This window comes from Bolinopsis microptera, chromosome 3 (assembly GCF_026151205.1).
Source record: "Bolinopsis microptera isolate Bmic1 chromosome 3, MBARI_Bmic_1.0, whole genome shotgun sequence".
Lineage (NCBI taxonomy): Eukaryota > Metazoa > Ctenophora > Tentaculata > Lobata > Bolinopsidae > Bolinopsis > Bolinopsis microptera.
Genome location: NC_087074.1, coordinates 17,887,316 through 17,905,704, shown reverse-complemented (window position 1 = coordinate 17,905,704; position 18,389 = coordinate 17,887,316). Strand labels below are relative to the sequence as shown.

The 18,389-nt window shown below is 39.7% G+C and overlaps 3 protein-coding genes across 4 annotated transcripts; all 3 read left to right on the top strand.

The window, feature by feature from the left end:
• The first annotated feature begins 2 nt into the window (after positions 1-2).
• Positions 3-9,204, top strand: LOC134812623 (thioredoxin-related transmembrane protein 2-like). Of its 2 annotated transcripts, none has more exons than XM_063820109.1 (6): positions 3-180; positions 401-575; positions 5,374-5,557; positions 5,805-5,898; positions 7,026-7,118; positions 8,869-9,204. In XM_063820109.1, exons 2-6 carry the CDS (start codon positions 533-535, stop codon positions 8,983-8,985), a joined length of 531 nt encoding a protein of 176 aa, XP_063676179.1. In that variant the 5' UTR covers positions 3-180; positions 401-532; the 3' UTR covers positions 8,986-9,204. The 2 variants fall into 2 exon arrangements, with proteins under 2 accessions (XP_063676179.1, XP_063676178.1); XM_063820108.1 differs by having other exon boundaries at positions 7-176.
• Positions 9,205-9,425: 221 nt separating this feature from the next.
• On the top strand, positions 9,426-13,228 carry LOC134812622 (nucleolar complex protein 2 homolog). The gene is made up of 7 exons (XM_063820107.1): positions 9,426-10,323; positions 10,472-10,641; positions 10,772-10,942; positions 11,418-11,588; positions 11,774-11,977; positions 12,123-12,308; positions 12,489-13,228. The coding sequence occupies exons 1-7, from the start codon at positions 9,429-9,431 to the stop codon at positions 12,993-12,995; spliced, it is 2,304 nt and encodes a 767-aa protein (XP_063676177.1). The 5' UTR covers positions 9,426-9,428; the 3' UTR covers positions 12,996-13,228.
• An 860-nt stretch (positions 13,229-14,088) lies between these two features.
• On the top strand, positions 14,089-18,152 carry LOC134812621 (ATP-dependent RNA helicase DHX8-like). The gene is given in 3 exon segments (XM_063820106.1): positions 14,089-17,299; positions 17,621-17,759; positions 17,761-18,152. Coding segments are annotated over 3 exon segments (3,594 nt in total). The 5' UTR covers positions 14,089-14,162; the 3' UTR covers positions 18,079-18,152.
• The last annotated feature ends 237 nt before the right edge of the window (positions 18,153-18,389 follow it).

Sequence of the window (18,389 nt, the reverse complement as noted above, 5' to 3'; positions counted from 1 at the left end):
AGATATTTATTTGGTATTGTATAGCCATGGTGAACGTGTACGCGCTGAAGAAGACGTTGAGAAGTCTAGCAACCCCGTACTTCATCCTGAACACCATAGCCTCATTCTTCCATCCCTTACTCCGCTTCACTCCTGGCCTTTGCAACTGGGTGGGAGGCAACTGTACACTTGACTTTGTAGGTATTGTGTTTTGTGGATCACAATTTGCTAATTAGTTTAGCTAATTATTATTAATTAGTAATTGCTGGCATGTATTTTAAATTCTTCCTGTTTTTGGATATTTGGATGTTTAATGCTTATTAGCTGTGAAAAGAAAACGGGGCAATTCACCTCTTACCTAATACCCATGTTTTCAGACAAAAGACTTGTTTTAGTAAACTAATATAAATAATATTTTCAGTACGAATGTGAGATCTACTTTTTCGTGATATGCGTGGTAGCGATTAAAAATCGGCGGTGCGTGAGCGTGGAGTCATACCTCTCCACTCTGTTCGTGTTCGCCAAAGCTGGGGCTGCTATTCTTTTCTACAAGATGAGCATTCAGCTGGCTATTTGGTACACTATCTTTTGTATAGGTTAGTCTGATGATGGTTTTACTTAAGATTTACATATATAGCTTCTCTTTCAATTTTGTAATACAGTATTATTTTCATCTTTTCAGCAGTTAATGTCGATATATTTCAAATTATTATGTCATCGATTAGTGCAAGGGAAATCAGGGAAGTGAAACCAAACATGTACATAATGAAATAATTATAAATTGTAATTTTATTACCAATAGAATGAAAATAAATACACGTATACATGTGCAACAGTACACATAATCAAAATACCAACCAAAGGGTCTCAGAACATTGCAAGATCTTAAGCAGCACCAACTCCCTAATCCTCAAAACAAATTCCTGAGTGATTAAAAATCATGTTAAATAACCGTCGCCCTTTCTTTCCTCAGAGTAATAATATGTTCGTCGAGTAGTCCTATCTCCATGTTGGAGCAGTACAATAGAACTTGTATGTAATTCGTGTCTACTACCGACAGCATCGATAAATTTCAGCAGCCAGTGGATACTACTACTAGATTTCTTACCTTTTGTTGGCATAAAAGGCTGGGGGACAGATTGTATCTAGTTATTGCATTAATTCTAAAGGATATCATGCTCATCAGGATTTGATCTCTGGCTTCTTTTTTTAAACATGTCACTCACCATGACTCTCAAGTCCCGTGTCAGTAAGCACACAAAAAGAGGATTCCACGCCGAACTAAAGGTGGGGATGAATGTTTTCCCGAAAAAAGTCATGACGTTCGCATCAATGGGATCACTCTGCTCAGAGCGGTAATTTCCTGTTCCACTGTGCCAAGAGAAAAAGTCTACAGTCAAGAATATTGGAAATGCAAAGTTAGGTATGGTCAGCAGCATGATTTTAATGAATTCAGACCTCGACACTTCAAGATAGCTGCTGTTTGAGAGGAATTGGATCGCTGCCACCACTGCAAAAGGGCCGGGAATAAAGAAGATGATGTAAGTGACCCAAACAACGACCTCCAGACTATTCTGATAATGTATAGCCAGACTCCAGGCAGCCCAGGTTGGTGGGCCTATGTTGTCAGGGGAGAAAGCAACCAGGAACTGCAACAGACTGTAAAGGCCTAACAGAGCTGAGACCAGGCGCAACACAGGACCCTTTGGTATGGTAGTATTAGGGCGCGTTATCTCGACCACGCCGCATATTAGGATGATATTGATGAGAAGACCGCTGAACCGCGAGAAGGTCGAATACACAAAGAAAGCGCAACGCTCGTTGGTTGTTGCTTCATGGTTTTTAGGGCGCTCTTTTTGTAGCAAGTACTGTGCTGCAGCAAGCGGGTGCCACAAGTTCACTACGAAATCACAGATTGCAAGGTAGGTATAGAGTGCGCATGATAGCGTCTTCTTCCGACTGTGATAGAGAAAACTGAGAGGGTTTAGCATTATTGAAATTAAGAACAAGAAGATGAACGCCAACCCAAAAGAAATGTCAACCATGTGTTGAGATTCAGCGTCTGGGTCAGTTGAGTTAACATCGTGAAACAAGGACATGATGGAGTGTAGATCTCTCCTTCCGTGTTTACATGACCACTGGGGTATTTTGAAGTGAAGGAAACAGAAAGAAAAGTGTGTGTTGAAGCTAAAAGCGGATAAATCATTATCGCTTTTCGTAAACATGATAGAGATATTTAGCATAGCTAAGTGGTCAAGTGAAGAGTAAAATGTTATAAATAAAATAAGTCGGTTAGTCAGTGGCTTCGACAAGGACACTAGACAAGGAACATTTCGTCTAGAAACCAAAACACGACATCAAAGGCACTATTCGTAAACAAGACTCGAAGGATTTCAAATATTTTGTAGAAGGGAATAGGTACAGTAATTCGGGGTTAACTGTATCGTAATCGAGCCCTTGACGTAAACACAGTTAACAGACTGAATTACTGCTTTTAACGGCTTGAGACACCGACGTTCGCTTTACTACAACACCATGACACACCATAAAGTATTCGATAATCTCATCACATGAGACTACAAATTGATTATCAGTGTAATTAACTATCGATTAAATAATAAATCAACAAATTGTGGCATATATGAATTACACGCTTCAAAAAATAACAAAATCATCTGTTAATAAAGATGGTCATAAGCATGATAAGCATGATAAGGTTTAGTCATTCGCACGTTATTGTAACAGAGGAATGGAATTATGTACAAAGTTTCCTTGAATCAAAATGATCGAGGATGACAAAGCTTTATGGGCACTAACAACCACAAATGCTGTATTGAAAATAAAAGTTTTACAAACTTTCTAAAACAGGCATCTTTTCAATGATCTGATATCATTTGTCAATTTGTTCCACGTTTTAGTTCCAATTACATATATATTATATTTAAACTGATATAATATGATCGTTTTATTTGGAACCTGTTTGAAAGCGAGCTAGAGAAAATATCTATAGATCTAACAAAACTCGCAGTGTAAAGTCAACTGAACAGCGATATTATTAGCACAAGGTCTAATTCCTGCGAATAATAAAGTTCCCAAACAAATGTGAGCAAATGGGCCGGTAACTTCCGGAACGCTATTACTATTGGTAACGAGATAATGGTGGCACTTACTGTCACCGTTACAGTTGCTGCAGAAAGGTTTACAGCTAAATGCTCCCACGGGTGTTACGTTTTGACGTGATGTTACCTGATGACGAAATTAGAGATATATATTGTTCTGTGCACAATTTGTTTAGCATCTCATAAAGGCCGCAATGATTTAACAAGAAGTTTACTTTAGTCTTTTCTAAACGATTACTCGTCGATGCGTTAATAAATTTTAGACTGCGGAAATGAGTAAATATTATGCTCCAATTATCACTAATTCTGAAGAACTCGTATTATAACTAATACATGATAAATTAAGTAATAAATTAGTTACTTCCTCGAAGCCAAAGGTATAACATTAAAATGCAAGGCATGGACCCCCAAGTAATCTGCATACAATAAAACAGTAAAACGTATACCAAACTTAACAAGCAAACGCTTTACTTCGTCCATATATGTGGTGTATCCTTAGTAGGATGGTGTGTACGATAGTGTACGATAATTATGTCATAGAATTCAGCCAAATCTCCACACTGCAGATTTATTCTTTTGATATGAGAATCTAGACCAGGGGGCTTGGGAGTGGGGACCCGCGTAGTGTGACTCTGCATAGTGGGGGCCGCATAGTGGGAGGTCACCGCATTATAAAGCTAGGTTAGTACTTGGGCATGCCACCAAGGAGTTAAGGTTTTTGTATATAGACGTACGACCAGCAATAACCCTGAGATTTCAGGACTGGTATTGGTAGAGCCTAAATATATCGAGGTTGGGAGGAGCGCTGTGTGTTGTAGAACAATATGGGAGATCTTATCTTGTCTGAAACAAAATATAACAGGAAAAGGAAACTACATTGATACTAGTGACATGGGGTTTAAGCCAACGAATAGACTTGAAAATATATGTGAAATGGGCTGTTAGGAAGTTGTCCGAGAAATGAGCAGTTATTAGACCAGTAAATGATGGTTATAGCAACATCTGCCTGACTTTGGTCGTCAGGTTCACTAAAACAGAACCAATGGAGTAATTATAAACCTTCATACTGAGCCCTAAACACTTATCCATATGGTAATTGGTTCCTAAGTGGTTCCTAAGTGTGTCCGCACATATGGTGCCTTGTGCAGGATAAGGTTACAGAAATGTTGAGTAGACATCCAAAATTTGGAAAAGCTAACTTTGTCATGACGTCGTTAATAACCATTGAAATTCGTCAGCTTAGCGGTTAAATGGTATGTGGGATGTTGGACTGACCGGACGGAATCAGCAACATGTTGTGTAAAACTGCTACTTGGAGCGCGATTGATTACCGTTGATGTTACCATCGAATACAAGGTTATAGACTGGAATAGGTCTGTTACGACCTAAAATATTGAATAAAGCTATACTTGAATATGAGTATAGATATTGAAAGTGAGAGTACCCAGTTCCTTAGTACAAATTTTAACATATTGATAAGGAGAGTGATTGGATCTACTGTACAAATGTGCGGTCTTCACGTTTAGTCTGCTGCGTCACACTGAGTTTATGACTCCTCGTAATAGGGCATTTATTTGAAAATGGAGATGTAATGGCTCATATATATGTATAAAAATGGACGTGTAATTGCTTGATGGACTGATTACTGTGGCTTTTATGCGAGCTATAGATTGGACAAGATCGTCATAGCATAAGAAATACTTATCATTAAAGAACTAAAGAAAATAAACTGAATACTTAAATAAAGTATTCAGTTTAATATATAATTACGTTAATTTGATTTGATTTCAGAAAACAAAATAGTACAACGAATTAGAAATAACATAATACAACTAATCACGATTAGAACAGATTATAATAATACAGTCACTAAGTGGGTCTTATGTAGACTGATTTATATGGTACAGACAGGGTGGCTAACCATGCTCATTGATTTCCCAATTTTTGGTCAAATGGGCGGGCATGGGTTTCGATGGGCATGGCAATGGAAACTGTAAATAAATTAAATAGATATGCACGGTAACGTAAACTTCTTATCCTTACAATTATTAGTTTGTCCAAGTTTATTGCTTTGATACCGGACAACCCTCCGACTTCCGGTTATAGATGCAGCTGGTCTAATTCCCTGGTAGACTACTCGCCATCGAGGTGGTCATAAATCTGATGACCCTTCCTGCTACGAGGATAAACACAACCAAAATAAGCAAAATAAGTAAGCGAACAAAAAGACAAAACTTTTTCCCCCTCAGTTTTAATGGTAACTATTTCCCCTCAGTTCTCATGGTAACGGTGCGGACACCCAGTTTCGAGGAGTCCTCAGAGATGAAGTATTTTGTTGACAATACCCTACCTGAGCAGCTTAAGAACGATAAACACAGTATATGGGTTGTTGAGTTTTACACCACTTTTAGTCCACATTGCAACGCTGTAAAACCTATATTTGGTGCCTTGAGCAGAGAGTGAGTTGGAATTTCTTAATTTCTTAGTTTTGTTAATCTTGAAACTGCTGAATCTTAATATTGTACCCCTTCAAATATGGTTTGAAATGATTTGACGAGACTTATTTATAAATAGGATATGTTAATGTGAATTGCCCAGGTAATTAACCAATCAATTAACCGACTAATTGCCCAGGTAATTAAACAATCAATTAACCGACTAATTGCCCAGGTAATTAACCAATCAATTAACCAACTAATTACCCAGGTATACACATGACTACATGAAGTTTGGGAAATGTGACGTGTTAAAGTCACACGGAGTTCCCGAATCCTACGATATCAGCTCCTCCTGTCTCAGGGTACTTGTTTACTGTTAACAATCAATTAAAGTAATTAGCAGATACTAATTACAGTAATTAGCGGATACTAATTAGCTGTTCACTGAAACTTAGGCTAGATGAAACTAATAAAAGAAGATAAAAAACTACGGTAAACGTTAAAAGCTCTTAAACCCACTTATACATGTATCTCGTAAACTGTAAGCAATGACAGACAATTATATACTAAATGAGTCACCTGAGTCGACTGAAATAACATTGACGGTTGCTACGTGATAACGCTGCCATGAAATTGTAAAGTTACAGAACATTATCCAGCGCTCTACCTTTTAAACTAGATTGCACTTTAAAGACTGCCCACAGATTAAATAACATAGCGGGCATTAATCTGAAGTTAGCTGCTAGTTCGTTATCAGTGATCTAATTGATGAGATCTGTACTTGTTTCCTCCTATTTTAATTGCGTGGTTCATGTTTACGGACCAGTTTTTTTTTGGTATGATCCATGAAATATGAAGCTGTAACTATTGTAAGTGGCCATTCTAACAACAGTGTAATATGTACAGAGGTTGGAAAGTGATTTCATCATGTCTTATCTTATAACGACTAAACTTATGGCCTGCGCGTTCAGAGAGCCTCAATTACAATTAGAATGTTCTCAACAGAAGATTAAACCGGAGAAATTGTCCATAACCAATTATTTATATTCAGGGCTATGCTACAACCTTTAGTATTAGTATAGGTTTTTGGAAACAATCAATTAGGGGCGCTATCGGTCGTTTTTTACTTAAAAATTGCGAAAAATATTTTTGGCCCTGTGATAAACATTCATCATTCTCGAAAAATTCCAAAATCAGATCATGGGGAATGAAGTTAAAATTGCGATGACGTTTCCTGGACAACTTTTTCGTCTTACCTTGTACCCGACACAAATTCTTCTCTACCAATCACTGACAAAAACTAGAACGACTCTCTATTCGACTTGAACTAAATTGTTTCAATCTCAACCAACACAAATGAGGGTCATACAGTTAATTTAAAGAGTAAAACATGCAACGACATAATAAATAAACATAAAGATAATTAAAAATAATATATTATAAACATAAATATAATCAAAATTTCAAAACTAACAAATCGCATTTTCAGACAGAACTCCCCGCAATAATCGTGTTTGAAGGAGGGGTCCCGGCCGCCAGGATAAAGCAGACCAATAACGGCAAACAGTATCTTATGAGCTACGTAAGTAGTAACCTGCATCGCTCTTGTAAAACTATCTGACACTTCCCCCACTACTGGTTGATTGGTGTCACGTGGTCAGGATACAGCCCGCTGATTGGTCACCAGACAAGGGTTAGGTCGAGTGTCCCTCTTAATTATCTGTTGTAACAGTTTGGAGCGCTAAGTGGGCCAACTCTTTTGTCTGATTCTATACATTATACAATCAAGGATTTACTGTGTATGTGACTGCATTGTATGCTCCAGTCACTCCACAATCCGTATGTTTAAATTGTAGATCTATTATCGGATATCTCATGTTCTGTTTCTAAATGGTACCTGCTTTAAACTTGTAAACTACCGTGTAATAGAACTGGTGGGGGTGAACAACTTTTGTTTCGACACGACACGACAGTGACAGTGATGGGGGGGGGACCCATACTCATTAATTCCTCAATTTTTGGTCGAATGGGTATCGATGAGCAAACCGTTAGTCAAAGTGAGTAACGGGCAGTGTAATACACTGTGCCTCTTGAGAGCACGATAATCCAGTGCCAGGGGAGTCAAAAGGATTTTACTTTTAATGTTTTATTAATTAACCATGCCACGAGAGATCTGTTTAATAAAGAATTCATCTTTGAGCACTTGTCTGCTGGGCGACAAGTATTCAATTGAATTAAATTAAATAATCCCTCTTAACATAAGTTAAGAACGTAATCCCTTGATATGCAAGGAGCCTAGATTATTGCAGGGACACCTTTAGTGTCGCCAAAATATACGAAACAAATTTCCGTGAATATCTCTGGGACCAATTAAAGTTATTCTCAACAAAGTTTACAACCATTGATCATGGAGATTGTTTTTAGCGCAGTACCAAATGCTACCATGAAGATGGTAGTGCCCACAAATATTTTCAGTACCAAATGCGGTTTCATTTCATTTCATTTATAAATAGGCTGTAACATCTGAGAACATGAGGTGTGGCCCTGATGTGAAACCTAATGCAATTAAATTAACAAAAAATCAATTGAAGTTTGAGTATCTCTTACTTGGTATTTAGGGATTCCGAATACTTACAACGTTGTCGTCATTGTCAAATAAAATCCATAATTTCTACAGCATAACAGAGCTAGATGATGAAGAGATTTTAAAACATAGCTGATTTTACAAATTTCCTCGAACAAAGCTTTCGACTAGTGGGTTTCTAGTGTTATATAATATAGCAGGACTAAGGAATTAAAAACGCAACTATTTACAATAACCGTTATGCTGGTTACAACCTGGTCTTAAACCATATTACCATAGACACGCTCGCAAACATTATTACTTAATCAATTTCACTGCATACCATCACAGTTACACTGTCAATAATTCACCAGCAACCACGGCTACGTGACTGATAACAGTCGTACTAACAAAATTTAAATGGTTAGCTAGTAACTATATACCTGTTCTAACAACTTAGAAATTGCATTATTAGGAGATGAGTTTTAACTTTTGACTTCTGACTATTGACAGATAATAATTATATCATATATATTTTGAGTAAACATTGGGCACTTCTGGCCAGTCCCCAACAAAAACCCAGCTTAAACTTAAGTTACCTTACCATCGTGTTCACTATCCTCTAACTAACAAGACAGTTATACTTCAGCTAGATGGAGTATGGTATCAGATATGTTTAGTTTTAATTTTAACTATGTTATTAGGTGAATCTATTTGGGTTACAGGGTTAGCACATTCATTTTCACTTGCTTAGTCCAATTTTCTTCAGGAAAACTTGAAGAGAGATCTTCAACTACAGGAGTTCTACGAGAAAGCTTTGGAGAAGTCCAAGAACATGAAATCTGCTGAGAGTAACAAGAAAACTGAAAATAAGAAGAAGAAATAAAATCATTTTTGTAGTCACTGCTCGAATCATGTCAATATGAAACTAACTTATTTCGCATTTGCATTATATACAGAACAGGATATGTTCTACTTAGACAACTAGTACTAAAGTATTTGTTTAATATTTTCACTTTTCAATTATTTATACAGAATTAACAATCTATTTATACCACCGATGAATTATGAATCCCCGTATGTAAATTTAAACTGTTTTCACCCGATGTCCTCGTCACGATTTATTGATTCTTCGGTTGCACTGTCGCAGTAGCACGAGCAACTCCTGCTGAATGAGACAGTTACACCACAACTTAGTTATATCTGGACGGCGCGAAGTTTCAAAGTCTAGTAAAGTCTATTTAACACCACTTGCACGACAGTATTTATTGCGCGCAAAAGGATTTTGCACATATTTGGGGTATTTAACATCATATTCTCATTTTAGCGATGATGGTGCAAAATCAGCCTGAGAAGAAGAAAAGGAAAAGAAAGAAGCTCGAAGCCCCTAAAACAAAGAAGAAGAAAGTGGTAGCTGTCAAAGGAGATGATTTAGGTGAACTGAATGCTGACGATTTTATGGCTTCGTTCGACGATGACAACGATGCCATCCAAGGGTCAGAGTCACCCGTCAAGCCTAAGCCTAAGGCCAAGAAAAAGTCAAAGAAATCTAAACCTGCTGTATCTGACGAGACGGCTGACTCATCAGGACAGACTGCAGAGGAGTCTGATCAGACTCCAGAGACCGCTAGCAAGGATGAAAACATTCCCAAGTCGGGCAATGTTAAGAAAGGGCTGTCACGACTCGGAGAAAAGGATTCCGATTTCTTCAAATTTCTACAAGAGAACGATCCATACCTTCTTGATTTCAGTGGGGCTGAAGATTCGGACGGTTTATCCGGAGTAGATTCAGAGGATGAGATTCCAGAAGATTTAGAAGATGAGGCAGAGAACATGTCAGATAATGATCCAGATCCTAATACAGAAATGGCTGGTCAAGAAGAACCTGAACTTGCAGAACCCACTGTCACTGCAATTAATGTTACGCCACAGCTCCTCAAAAAGTGGAAGTTAAACCTGGAGAAGAACAGTTTGCCAACGTGGAAGCAGCTTGTCAGGGCATTCCAAGCTGCTGTCGTTACCGCTAAAGGAGATGAACCAGAATCCGAGATGAAGTACACCATAGTAGACCCAGATATTGTTAATAAAGTCATCATGATGTGTCTGAAGTATACCAGTGAATTGCTGAAGAGTCACCTGGGAGAGAATCCTACTAGTTCCACTAAGTGGAACAGACTTAAAATGTCTCTCAAGTCTTATCTTACCAGTCTGACTGAGTTATTAGGTACGTTTTCTGAATAACTATATACCCGGAGCTTTCCTCTTAATGGTGTCATTATAAAATCGAAGCTTGTCTCATGGAAATTTTGTTAAAATAGGTTTGATTATCTTGTCGAATTTTTCCTTCTTTTAATTCACTCCCTATTCGATAGGTCTGCTGACGAGTAACGATGTACTGTGTGCAGTGATGAGGCACTGTAAAGCCATGTTACCATACTATGCTGCTTTCTCTAGACTTATCAAGAAGTTTGTTAAGAGTCATGTAGCTGTGTGGGGTAGCAAATCTGAGCTTTCTCGAGTTGTAGCTTTCACTTGTCTTCAGGTTTGATGATTTGTTGCTGTTGTGTACAAAACTACTTTGCTCCATCCCACTAAATTGTTTGTCTCCCCAAATATATCTTCATACTAAATCTAGCTTCTCCCCAAATATTAATCAACATATTACCAAACAGGCGGTAGTGAAGAAGATACCCACATTCCTGGAGGACATGTTGAAGAAAATGTACGTTGAGTACACCAAGTGCAGTAAGATGATGAACCCAAAGTCACGTGACAACATTATGTTGATGAGGAACAGTCTTGTGGAAATGTTTAAAATAAACCCTTCCATCACTTACACCACGGTAAGTAGGGTGTTCCATCACTTACACAGTTAGTAGGGTGTTACATCACTTACACCACGGTATGTAGGATGTTACATCACTTACACCACGGTAAGTAGGGTGTTACAGCACTAAACCACGGTAAGTAGGGTGTTCCATCACTTACACCACGGTTAGTAGGGTGTTCCATCACTTACACCACGGTAAGTAGGGTGTTACAGCACTTACACCACGGTAAGTAGGGTGTTACAGCAATGCTACAAAAAGTTAACCACTAAAAGCTTCAAATTGCAATTTCAATAAATACTTGAAATTTAGAGTCAGATTTTTCCGTTTAAGTTATAGACTATAGACGTTTTGTAGCAATTATTTTATGGGACTACATCGTCTTTTCGCTACGTTGGTGACATCCTTATTATTACTAATTATTTAATTACGAATTGACTTTAACTCATTGACTTTAACTTGCAGTCCCAGACTGACCCCTACTCTTCAGGGGTTCCTTTACATCCGACAGTTAGCAGTGACATTACGCTCAGTGATCGTTAACAAGAAGGATGTTGAGTCCGTCTATAACTGGCAGTATGTCAACTGTTTGCACGTGTGGGTATCTGTGTTATCGGATTGTGATGCTTGTCTTCAACCCCTCATCTTCCCTCTCATACAGGTAAAATTGTAGTGACATTATTGTTGTTAAATTGTGGCGAATTTATAATGAAATTGTTGTGATATCTGAATGGAATTGTAGGTTACGAGATCTTTCTATGCAACAAAAGGTCGAAGATTGAAGATAATTAGTTTGTAAATAATAAGTTTCGTCGATTTTTCTTGTTTTATGACGTCATCAATCAGGTAATGATGGGTGTGATAAAGTTGCACAGTTCGCCGTGTTTCTACCCCCTCCATCTCCACTCCATCCGCCTCATGCTCCATCTTGCTGCTGCCACTAACAAGCACATTCCTCTGGTACATTCCTTGTTAGGAACTCTGGACTTCTGTGCTGTGGTCCACAAAGCACCTGCTACCAAACCTGTTGATCTTACTTGTGTTCTCAGGGTAAGTTTTCTTTTGAGCTTTACAGTTGGATTTTTGCGTATTCTCTGTTTTTATTTCAAAACGTAAAAACTATATTGAATTAATTAAAGTAAATTGAAGGGTATAAACTATAAAAACACGTGGTATATAACCGGAATCCTCACAGGTAACGAAAGGTTACAAGAAGACAAAAGCGTTCCAGGACGGTGTATTCGACCTGACATATGAACTCCTCCTGAACTACATTTCTCAACTGTCACAAAGCATCAGTTTCCCTGAGGTCTCTTTCCCTGTAATTGTGTGGTTGAGGAAGTTTAACAAAAAGTGCAACAATCCTAAGTACACTTCTCAGGTTTGTCTCGATTAAAAAAGCTCCGTTCAATTTGTTTTGTAAAGATTTTCTGTTTGAAATTGAACCTTGGATATTATATAAATGTAGTTCATAATTTTCTGAACTTCAGTTTAATCTTCATCAAAAGAAATTAAAAATTCTTTGAATCGATAAGGAAAACTAATTGCCATTCGTCCCCAGATGAAACAACTACTAGAAAAGATGGAAGCGGTATCACGTGACCTCACCGAGAAAAGGTCGAGCGTCTCCTTCACCCCCAAGGACCTGGACAAGGTGACAGAGTGGGAGAGTCAGCTTCCTGACTCTGCTCTTACTAAATACTTCAACACCTGGCTCAAGATACACCGAGCTGTGGCGGCTGCTAATAAGAGTGCTGAAGAGGAGGAGGAGGAAGGAGGGGAAGGTGAGGAGGAGGATGTTGGAGCTGATGATAGCGATGAGGAAGGGGAAACTGCACCATCTCCTAAGAAGAAAGCGAAGAAATCCAAGAAGTCAAAGACGAAAGACACTCCTGACGCAAATGGAATAGAAAATGTCAACGGTGCTTCTTCAGATGCATCATCACCAGATAAAAAGAAAAAGAAGAAGAAGAAAACGAAAAAGGTAGAAGAAGAGACGAAAGTTGATGAAGATGTAGAATTTGTTGACACTGGTGATATGGTGGAAGACATCGTTTTATCTGACTGATCCAGCTGTTTTTTAGGTTTTGAACTGTTGTCCATTATGATTTTTCTGCATCGTTTTTTCGGGACGTCGTAGGATTTTTGTTTCGCCAATTTTATTCCTTGACCGTTGTGGAACAGCAAGACTGTTTCAACAAAAAATATTTTGGGTTTCTTAAGTTATTATTTTTAGACGACTAATTTATTGAAGTTTTAGATCATTTGAAGCATCGATTCAGATTCAAAATTTCTTTTACATTGCAATGGTTTCATTCAATAGACTTATAAATATTAACTGTATGATCTGATTTACCTCTATGAATTCAAGCATGGTAAACCTTCTCCAACAATTATTATGTAGAAAGCTCTAACTTAATAAGCCGCTTATACCTTAGTGCTAACTTATGTGTATGAGTTAGTTACATAATGCATACCAGACTAACAAGCACCCCACTAGTTTCATAATGACTAAAGGAGAAGCTAAACCCAACCTTGGCCAGCTGGAGGAGGATGATGAGTTTGAGGAGTTCCCGGTAGAAGAGTGGAAGCAGGAGGAGACTGACCAGGCTGACTTGCAGGTATAGTTGTCATCAATCATACCATTGTTCTTTGGAAGAACAATGGTATACGACTTCGACCAGTCGAAGTCGTAGAGTCCATTCAAGCATGATATTATGTAAATCAGTCACAGTAAATTTTCTACAAATCGAAATTATGATTTTATGCCGATTTTATTTCTAACATTCTCCAATCTACAAGGTATGGGAGGATAACTGGGACGACGACAAGATCGAGGACGATTTCTCCAAACAACTCAAAGCAGAGCTGGAGAAAAAGTCGATGAAGTAGAGGATGTTTTGTGTGATCACCGCTGGCCAGCGATCCTTGATATCAGACCCAACAATTCTACTCCTGACAAAAAACAAACATTTGAACAAATGTGTTGAAATTCCTAAGAAAGTCTTCAAACTGGATGTTCTGTAGATTTCAAAATTGAGATTTATTTGAAAATGTAGAAGTGTTATTATGTTCCCAAATTATTTATATGATTAAATGTTCCATTGTCTCGCAACTCTTACTTTAATACACAGCTTAAAATTAAATATATTGTCATCTTCAAATATTTGTCGCTCCTTTCTTTTTCCCCATTTTTATCATATTTGAACAACTCACCACAGTCATTATTTAGGAAATGGACGCTCTGGAGAAGCTCGAATACCTCTCCTTAGTATCCAAGATATGTACAGAACTTGATAACCACATGAGTATTAATGATAAAGACCTTGCTGAATTCATCATAAATCTCGCCAAAAAAGGGAAAAAGCTTCCTAAATTTAAACAACTGCTGAAGAAAAATGGAGCAGAGTTCCCGGAATCATTTATTAACAATGTTTTCAGACTGATTCAAACAATGCAGCCGTCGCTTCTCGTCAAGAAAGGTTCCTCATCCAAAACAGAACTGAAGCCCACCAACACAGAATCAGATTTCCCAGCCCTGTGCATACCGGACGGACATTTTGCTCCGGAATTAGAAGCTGATGTAGTGACGGATGCTCTGGCGGAGTTAGAGGCCCTAGCACCTTCTAGTAAGGGTGAAGAGTCGAGTAAGGTTGAGGATGACAAGAAATGGGACAGCGAAGAGGAGAGTAAACCTACCGAATGGGATGATGAGAAATCCGCACAAAACGCCAGGTCACGCGGTACAGATAGTAGACCACAGCAGAGAAGATCAAGGAGTCGGGATAGACGAAGATCTCGAGACAGGGACCGGAGACGGTCCCGAAGTAGAGATAGGGGGGACAGAAGGAGATCTAGGAGTAGAGATGGTGGGCGTCGAGACGAACGTAATAGAACGAGATCGGGAGACAGAGGAAAAACAGACCGATACTACAACAAACGAAGACGGTCTCGCAGTCCTGCTCACCACAAACCACCAGTAGCTGTTGTTCCGGAGGTGGGTGGTGTTTACCGAGGGAAGGTTAAGAAGCTCATGCAGTTTGGTTGTTTTGTTGCGATTGATGGTTCCAAAAATGAGGGTCTTGTCCACATTTCTCAACTTAAAAAGGAGCGGGTAAACCGCGTAGAAGACTGTGTTCAGCAAAACGACGCTGTTTGGGTCAAAATACTTTCTATAGTTGGTCACAAGACAAGTTTATCCATGAAAGAAGTGGACCAGACATCAGGAAAGGATCTTAACCCACGTGACCTAAACAAACCGATCGTTAACGTGGCCCGGGTCTCAAAACTGGAGGCAGAGATGAACCAGCTGAGGGAGGAGATAGACGAGGGGGAGGAAGCTGGTGGAAAAGCTGGTGTGACACGACTCACCTCCCCTGAGAGGTGGGAAATCAAGCAGCTTATCGCTGCTGGTGTGCTGGACAAGAGTGAGTACCCCACTATTGATGAGCTGGAGGAGGGTGATGGGTCTGATATTGAGGATGTTGAGATTGAGCTGGCGGAGGTGGAGCCGCTCTTCTTACGAGGTCAAACCAAGCTGAGTGTACAGCACTCTCCGATCAGGATTGTTAAGAATCCGGATGGGTCCCTCCAACGTTCTGCCACAACCCAGAGTGCGTTAGCTAAGGAGAGACGAGAAGTGAGGACTGAAGTGAGGAACAATAGGAAAGATGAGACCGCCTCCACTTCCTCATTCCATGACCCAACTCCTAACGCTTCGAAACAAAAAGAAAGTTACGGCAAGTTCAAAGTTGAGGAACAAGAGGATGTGCCTGAATGGAAGAAAGCTACTTTCGGGAAAAAGGTATCTTACGGCAAGCGTACAGATCTGACAATTGTCGAGCAAAGAAAAGGTCTTCCGATTTATCAGCTGAAGGCCCAGCTGGTGGAAGCCATTAACAAGCACAAGATTCTAGTGGTAATCGGTGAAACAGGAAGTGGTAAAACCACTCAGATGACCCAGTACCTGTACGAGGAAGGTTACTGTCTGAAGGGTAGGATCGGGTGTACTCAGCCCCGTAGGGTGGCCGCAATGTCAGTAGCAAAACGGGTGTCCGAAGAGTTTGGGTGTCGACTTGGGGAGGAGGTCGGGTACACTATCCGTTTCGAGGATGTAACCTCGGAGGACACCAAGATTAAATACATGACAGAAGGTATGTTGTTGAGAGAATGTTTGATAGATCCTGATCTTACTCAATATTCCGTCATCATGCTGGACGAAGCTCACGAAAGGACAGTGCAGACAGACGTCTTGTTCGGTTTGATGAAAAAGGCCATCCAAAAGAAGCCAGACTTGAAGCTTATTGTGACATCCGCTACCCTAGACGCTGCTAAGTTTTCATCCTATTTCTATGAAGCTCCGATATTCACGATACCGGGCCGCATGTTTCCTGTGGAGGTATTCTATGCAAAAGAGCCAGAATCAGACTATTTGGATGCCTCTTTGATAACTGTTATGCAGATTCATCTAACTGAACCCCCAGGAGATGTGTTGTTGTTTCTTACAGGTCAGGAAGAGATCGACACAGCTGCAGAGATGTTGTTTGAGAGAATGAAGATGCTGGGAGAGGATGTCCCCGAGCTGGTTATTCTCCCTGTTTACAGTGCACTGCCAAGTGAAATGCAGACCAGAATATTCGATCCTGCTCCTCCTGGGTCTCGTAAAGTCGTCATAGCAACTAACATCGCTGAAACCTCCCTCACTATCGATGGCATATACTACGTGGTAGATCCTGGTTTTGTGAAACAGAAAGTTTACAACTCCAAAGCAGGACTGGACTCGTTGGTGGTGGTCCCCATTTCTCAGGCTCAAGCTAAGCAGCGTCAGGGTAGAGCTGGTAGAACGGGACCCGGTAAATGCTACAGGCTGTACACAGAACGAGCTTACAACGATGAAATGTTGCCTACAGCCGTTCCTGAGATTCAGCGGACCAACTTAGCTAGTACCATTCTCCAACTCAAAGCTATGGGCATCAATGACCTACTCTCGTTTGAATTCATGGACCCCCCTCCCAAGGATTCTATGATAAGCGCGATGGAGGAGCTCCACTCGCTCAGCGCGCTGGATGACGAGGGTCTCCTCACCAAGCTTGGGCGGAGAATGACAGAGTTCCCTCTCGAGCCTCAGCTATCAAAACTTCTTATCCAGAGCGTAAATCTGGGTTGCAGTGATGAGGCTATCACGATTGTATCCATGTTGTCCATTCAGAACGTGTTCTACCGCCCAAAAGAGAAGCAGACTCTAGCGGATCAGAAGAAAGCAAAGTTCCATCAACCGGAGGGAGACCATCTGACCCTGCTTGCTGTTTATAATGCGTGGAAGAACAATAACTTTGCTTCTCATTGGTGTTACGAGAACTTCCTACAAGCAAGGTCAGTTATTTAATAACCTCTAGTTTTTAAGTTACAGATCCCACAGATGGTCAAACGCTGTAACCTTAACTTTTTCTAATATAAAACCATGTTTACTGCATTGTCTTCAACACGGGCTAACGATATGTTTCGCATGTTTTTTTCAATAATCCAATTTAAAGTTAGAAGAGTTTAAACTTCGGGCTCAAAATTCGGCTATAAATATCCATGTTGCCATCGCAATTATGATCATCGAATCGTAATCAATTTAAACTTAATGTTTGAATCCATTTAACATATAGTCACATTATATGAACATATAATTTAACACATCACCCTCAGGACGCTGAAACGAGCACAAGATGTCAGAAAGCAAATGTTGGGCATCATGGACAGACACAAGCTAGACGTAGTATCCTGCCTCCGCAAAACTACCAAAATACAAAAAGCAATCTGCTCGGGCTACTTCCGAAACGCGGCCCAAGAAAGACCGAGAAGAGGGCTACAAAACAGTTGTGGATAACCAGGTAGTCTACATCCACCCCTCCAGCTCCCTGTACCAGCGGCAGCCTGACTGGGTTGTGTACCACGAACTAGTGCTGACCACTAAAGAGTACATGAGGGAGTGCACTGCTATAGATGCAAAGTGGCTGGTGGAACTGGCGCCTACTTTCTTTAAGACAGCTGATCAGACTAAGCTTAGTAAGAACAAGAAGGCTGAGAAAATTGAGCCGTTGTTTAATAAATACGAGGAACCAAATGCCTGGCGTATTTCCAGGAGTTTTAGGAGGGGGAAGTGAAGTGTTTTCAGTTTTATGGAAGAAGTCGACGAATTGAAGGAATTTCCACTCACCAGACTGTCGGATTTGTGTCGATTACTCTATCGCGATAGCATGGACACCTTTTAAAAGAGAAATGAAAGCAAATTATGAAGCCCGAGAACTTTATGACCTGAAATGTTTACAATTTGAAGTTTTTAGATATCAAGATTACATTCGCGTATATTTAAGAAGAGTTTTACTGTCTCGTCTCCATGTTGTAAAGTATTTAGATGTGTAATGAATTTAAAGTTGTAGATCATAAATATTTCCAAATATTCCCCAATTTGCAC

Bases quoted from the DNA above. Each gene is read 5' to 3' on its own strand.
- LOC134812623 (XM_063820108.1), top strand. From the start codon at position 27: ATGGTGAACGTGTACGCGCTGAAGAAGACGTTGAGAAGTCTAGCAACC. The intron at 177-400 runs GTAGGTATTGTG...TAATATTTTCAG, and splicing joins GCAACTGTACACTTGACTTT to TACGAATGTGAGATCTACTT. The intron at 5,558-5,804 runs GTGAGTTGGAAT...CTAATTACCCAG, and splicing joins TTTGGTGCCTTGAGCAGAGA to GTATACACATGACTACATGA.
- LOC134812622 (XM_063820107.1), top strand. From the start codon at position 9,429: ATGATGGTGCAAAATCAGCCTGAGAAGAAGAAAAGGAAAAGAAAGAAG. The intron at 10,324-10,471 runs GTACGTTTTCTG...CCTATTCGATAG, and splicing joins CAGTCTGACTGAGTTATTAG to GTCTGCTGACGAGTAACGAT. The intron at 11,978-12,122 runs GTAAGTTTTCTT...GAATCCTCACAG, and splicing joins ATCTTACTTGTGTTCTCAGG to GTAACGAAAGGTTACAAGAA.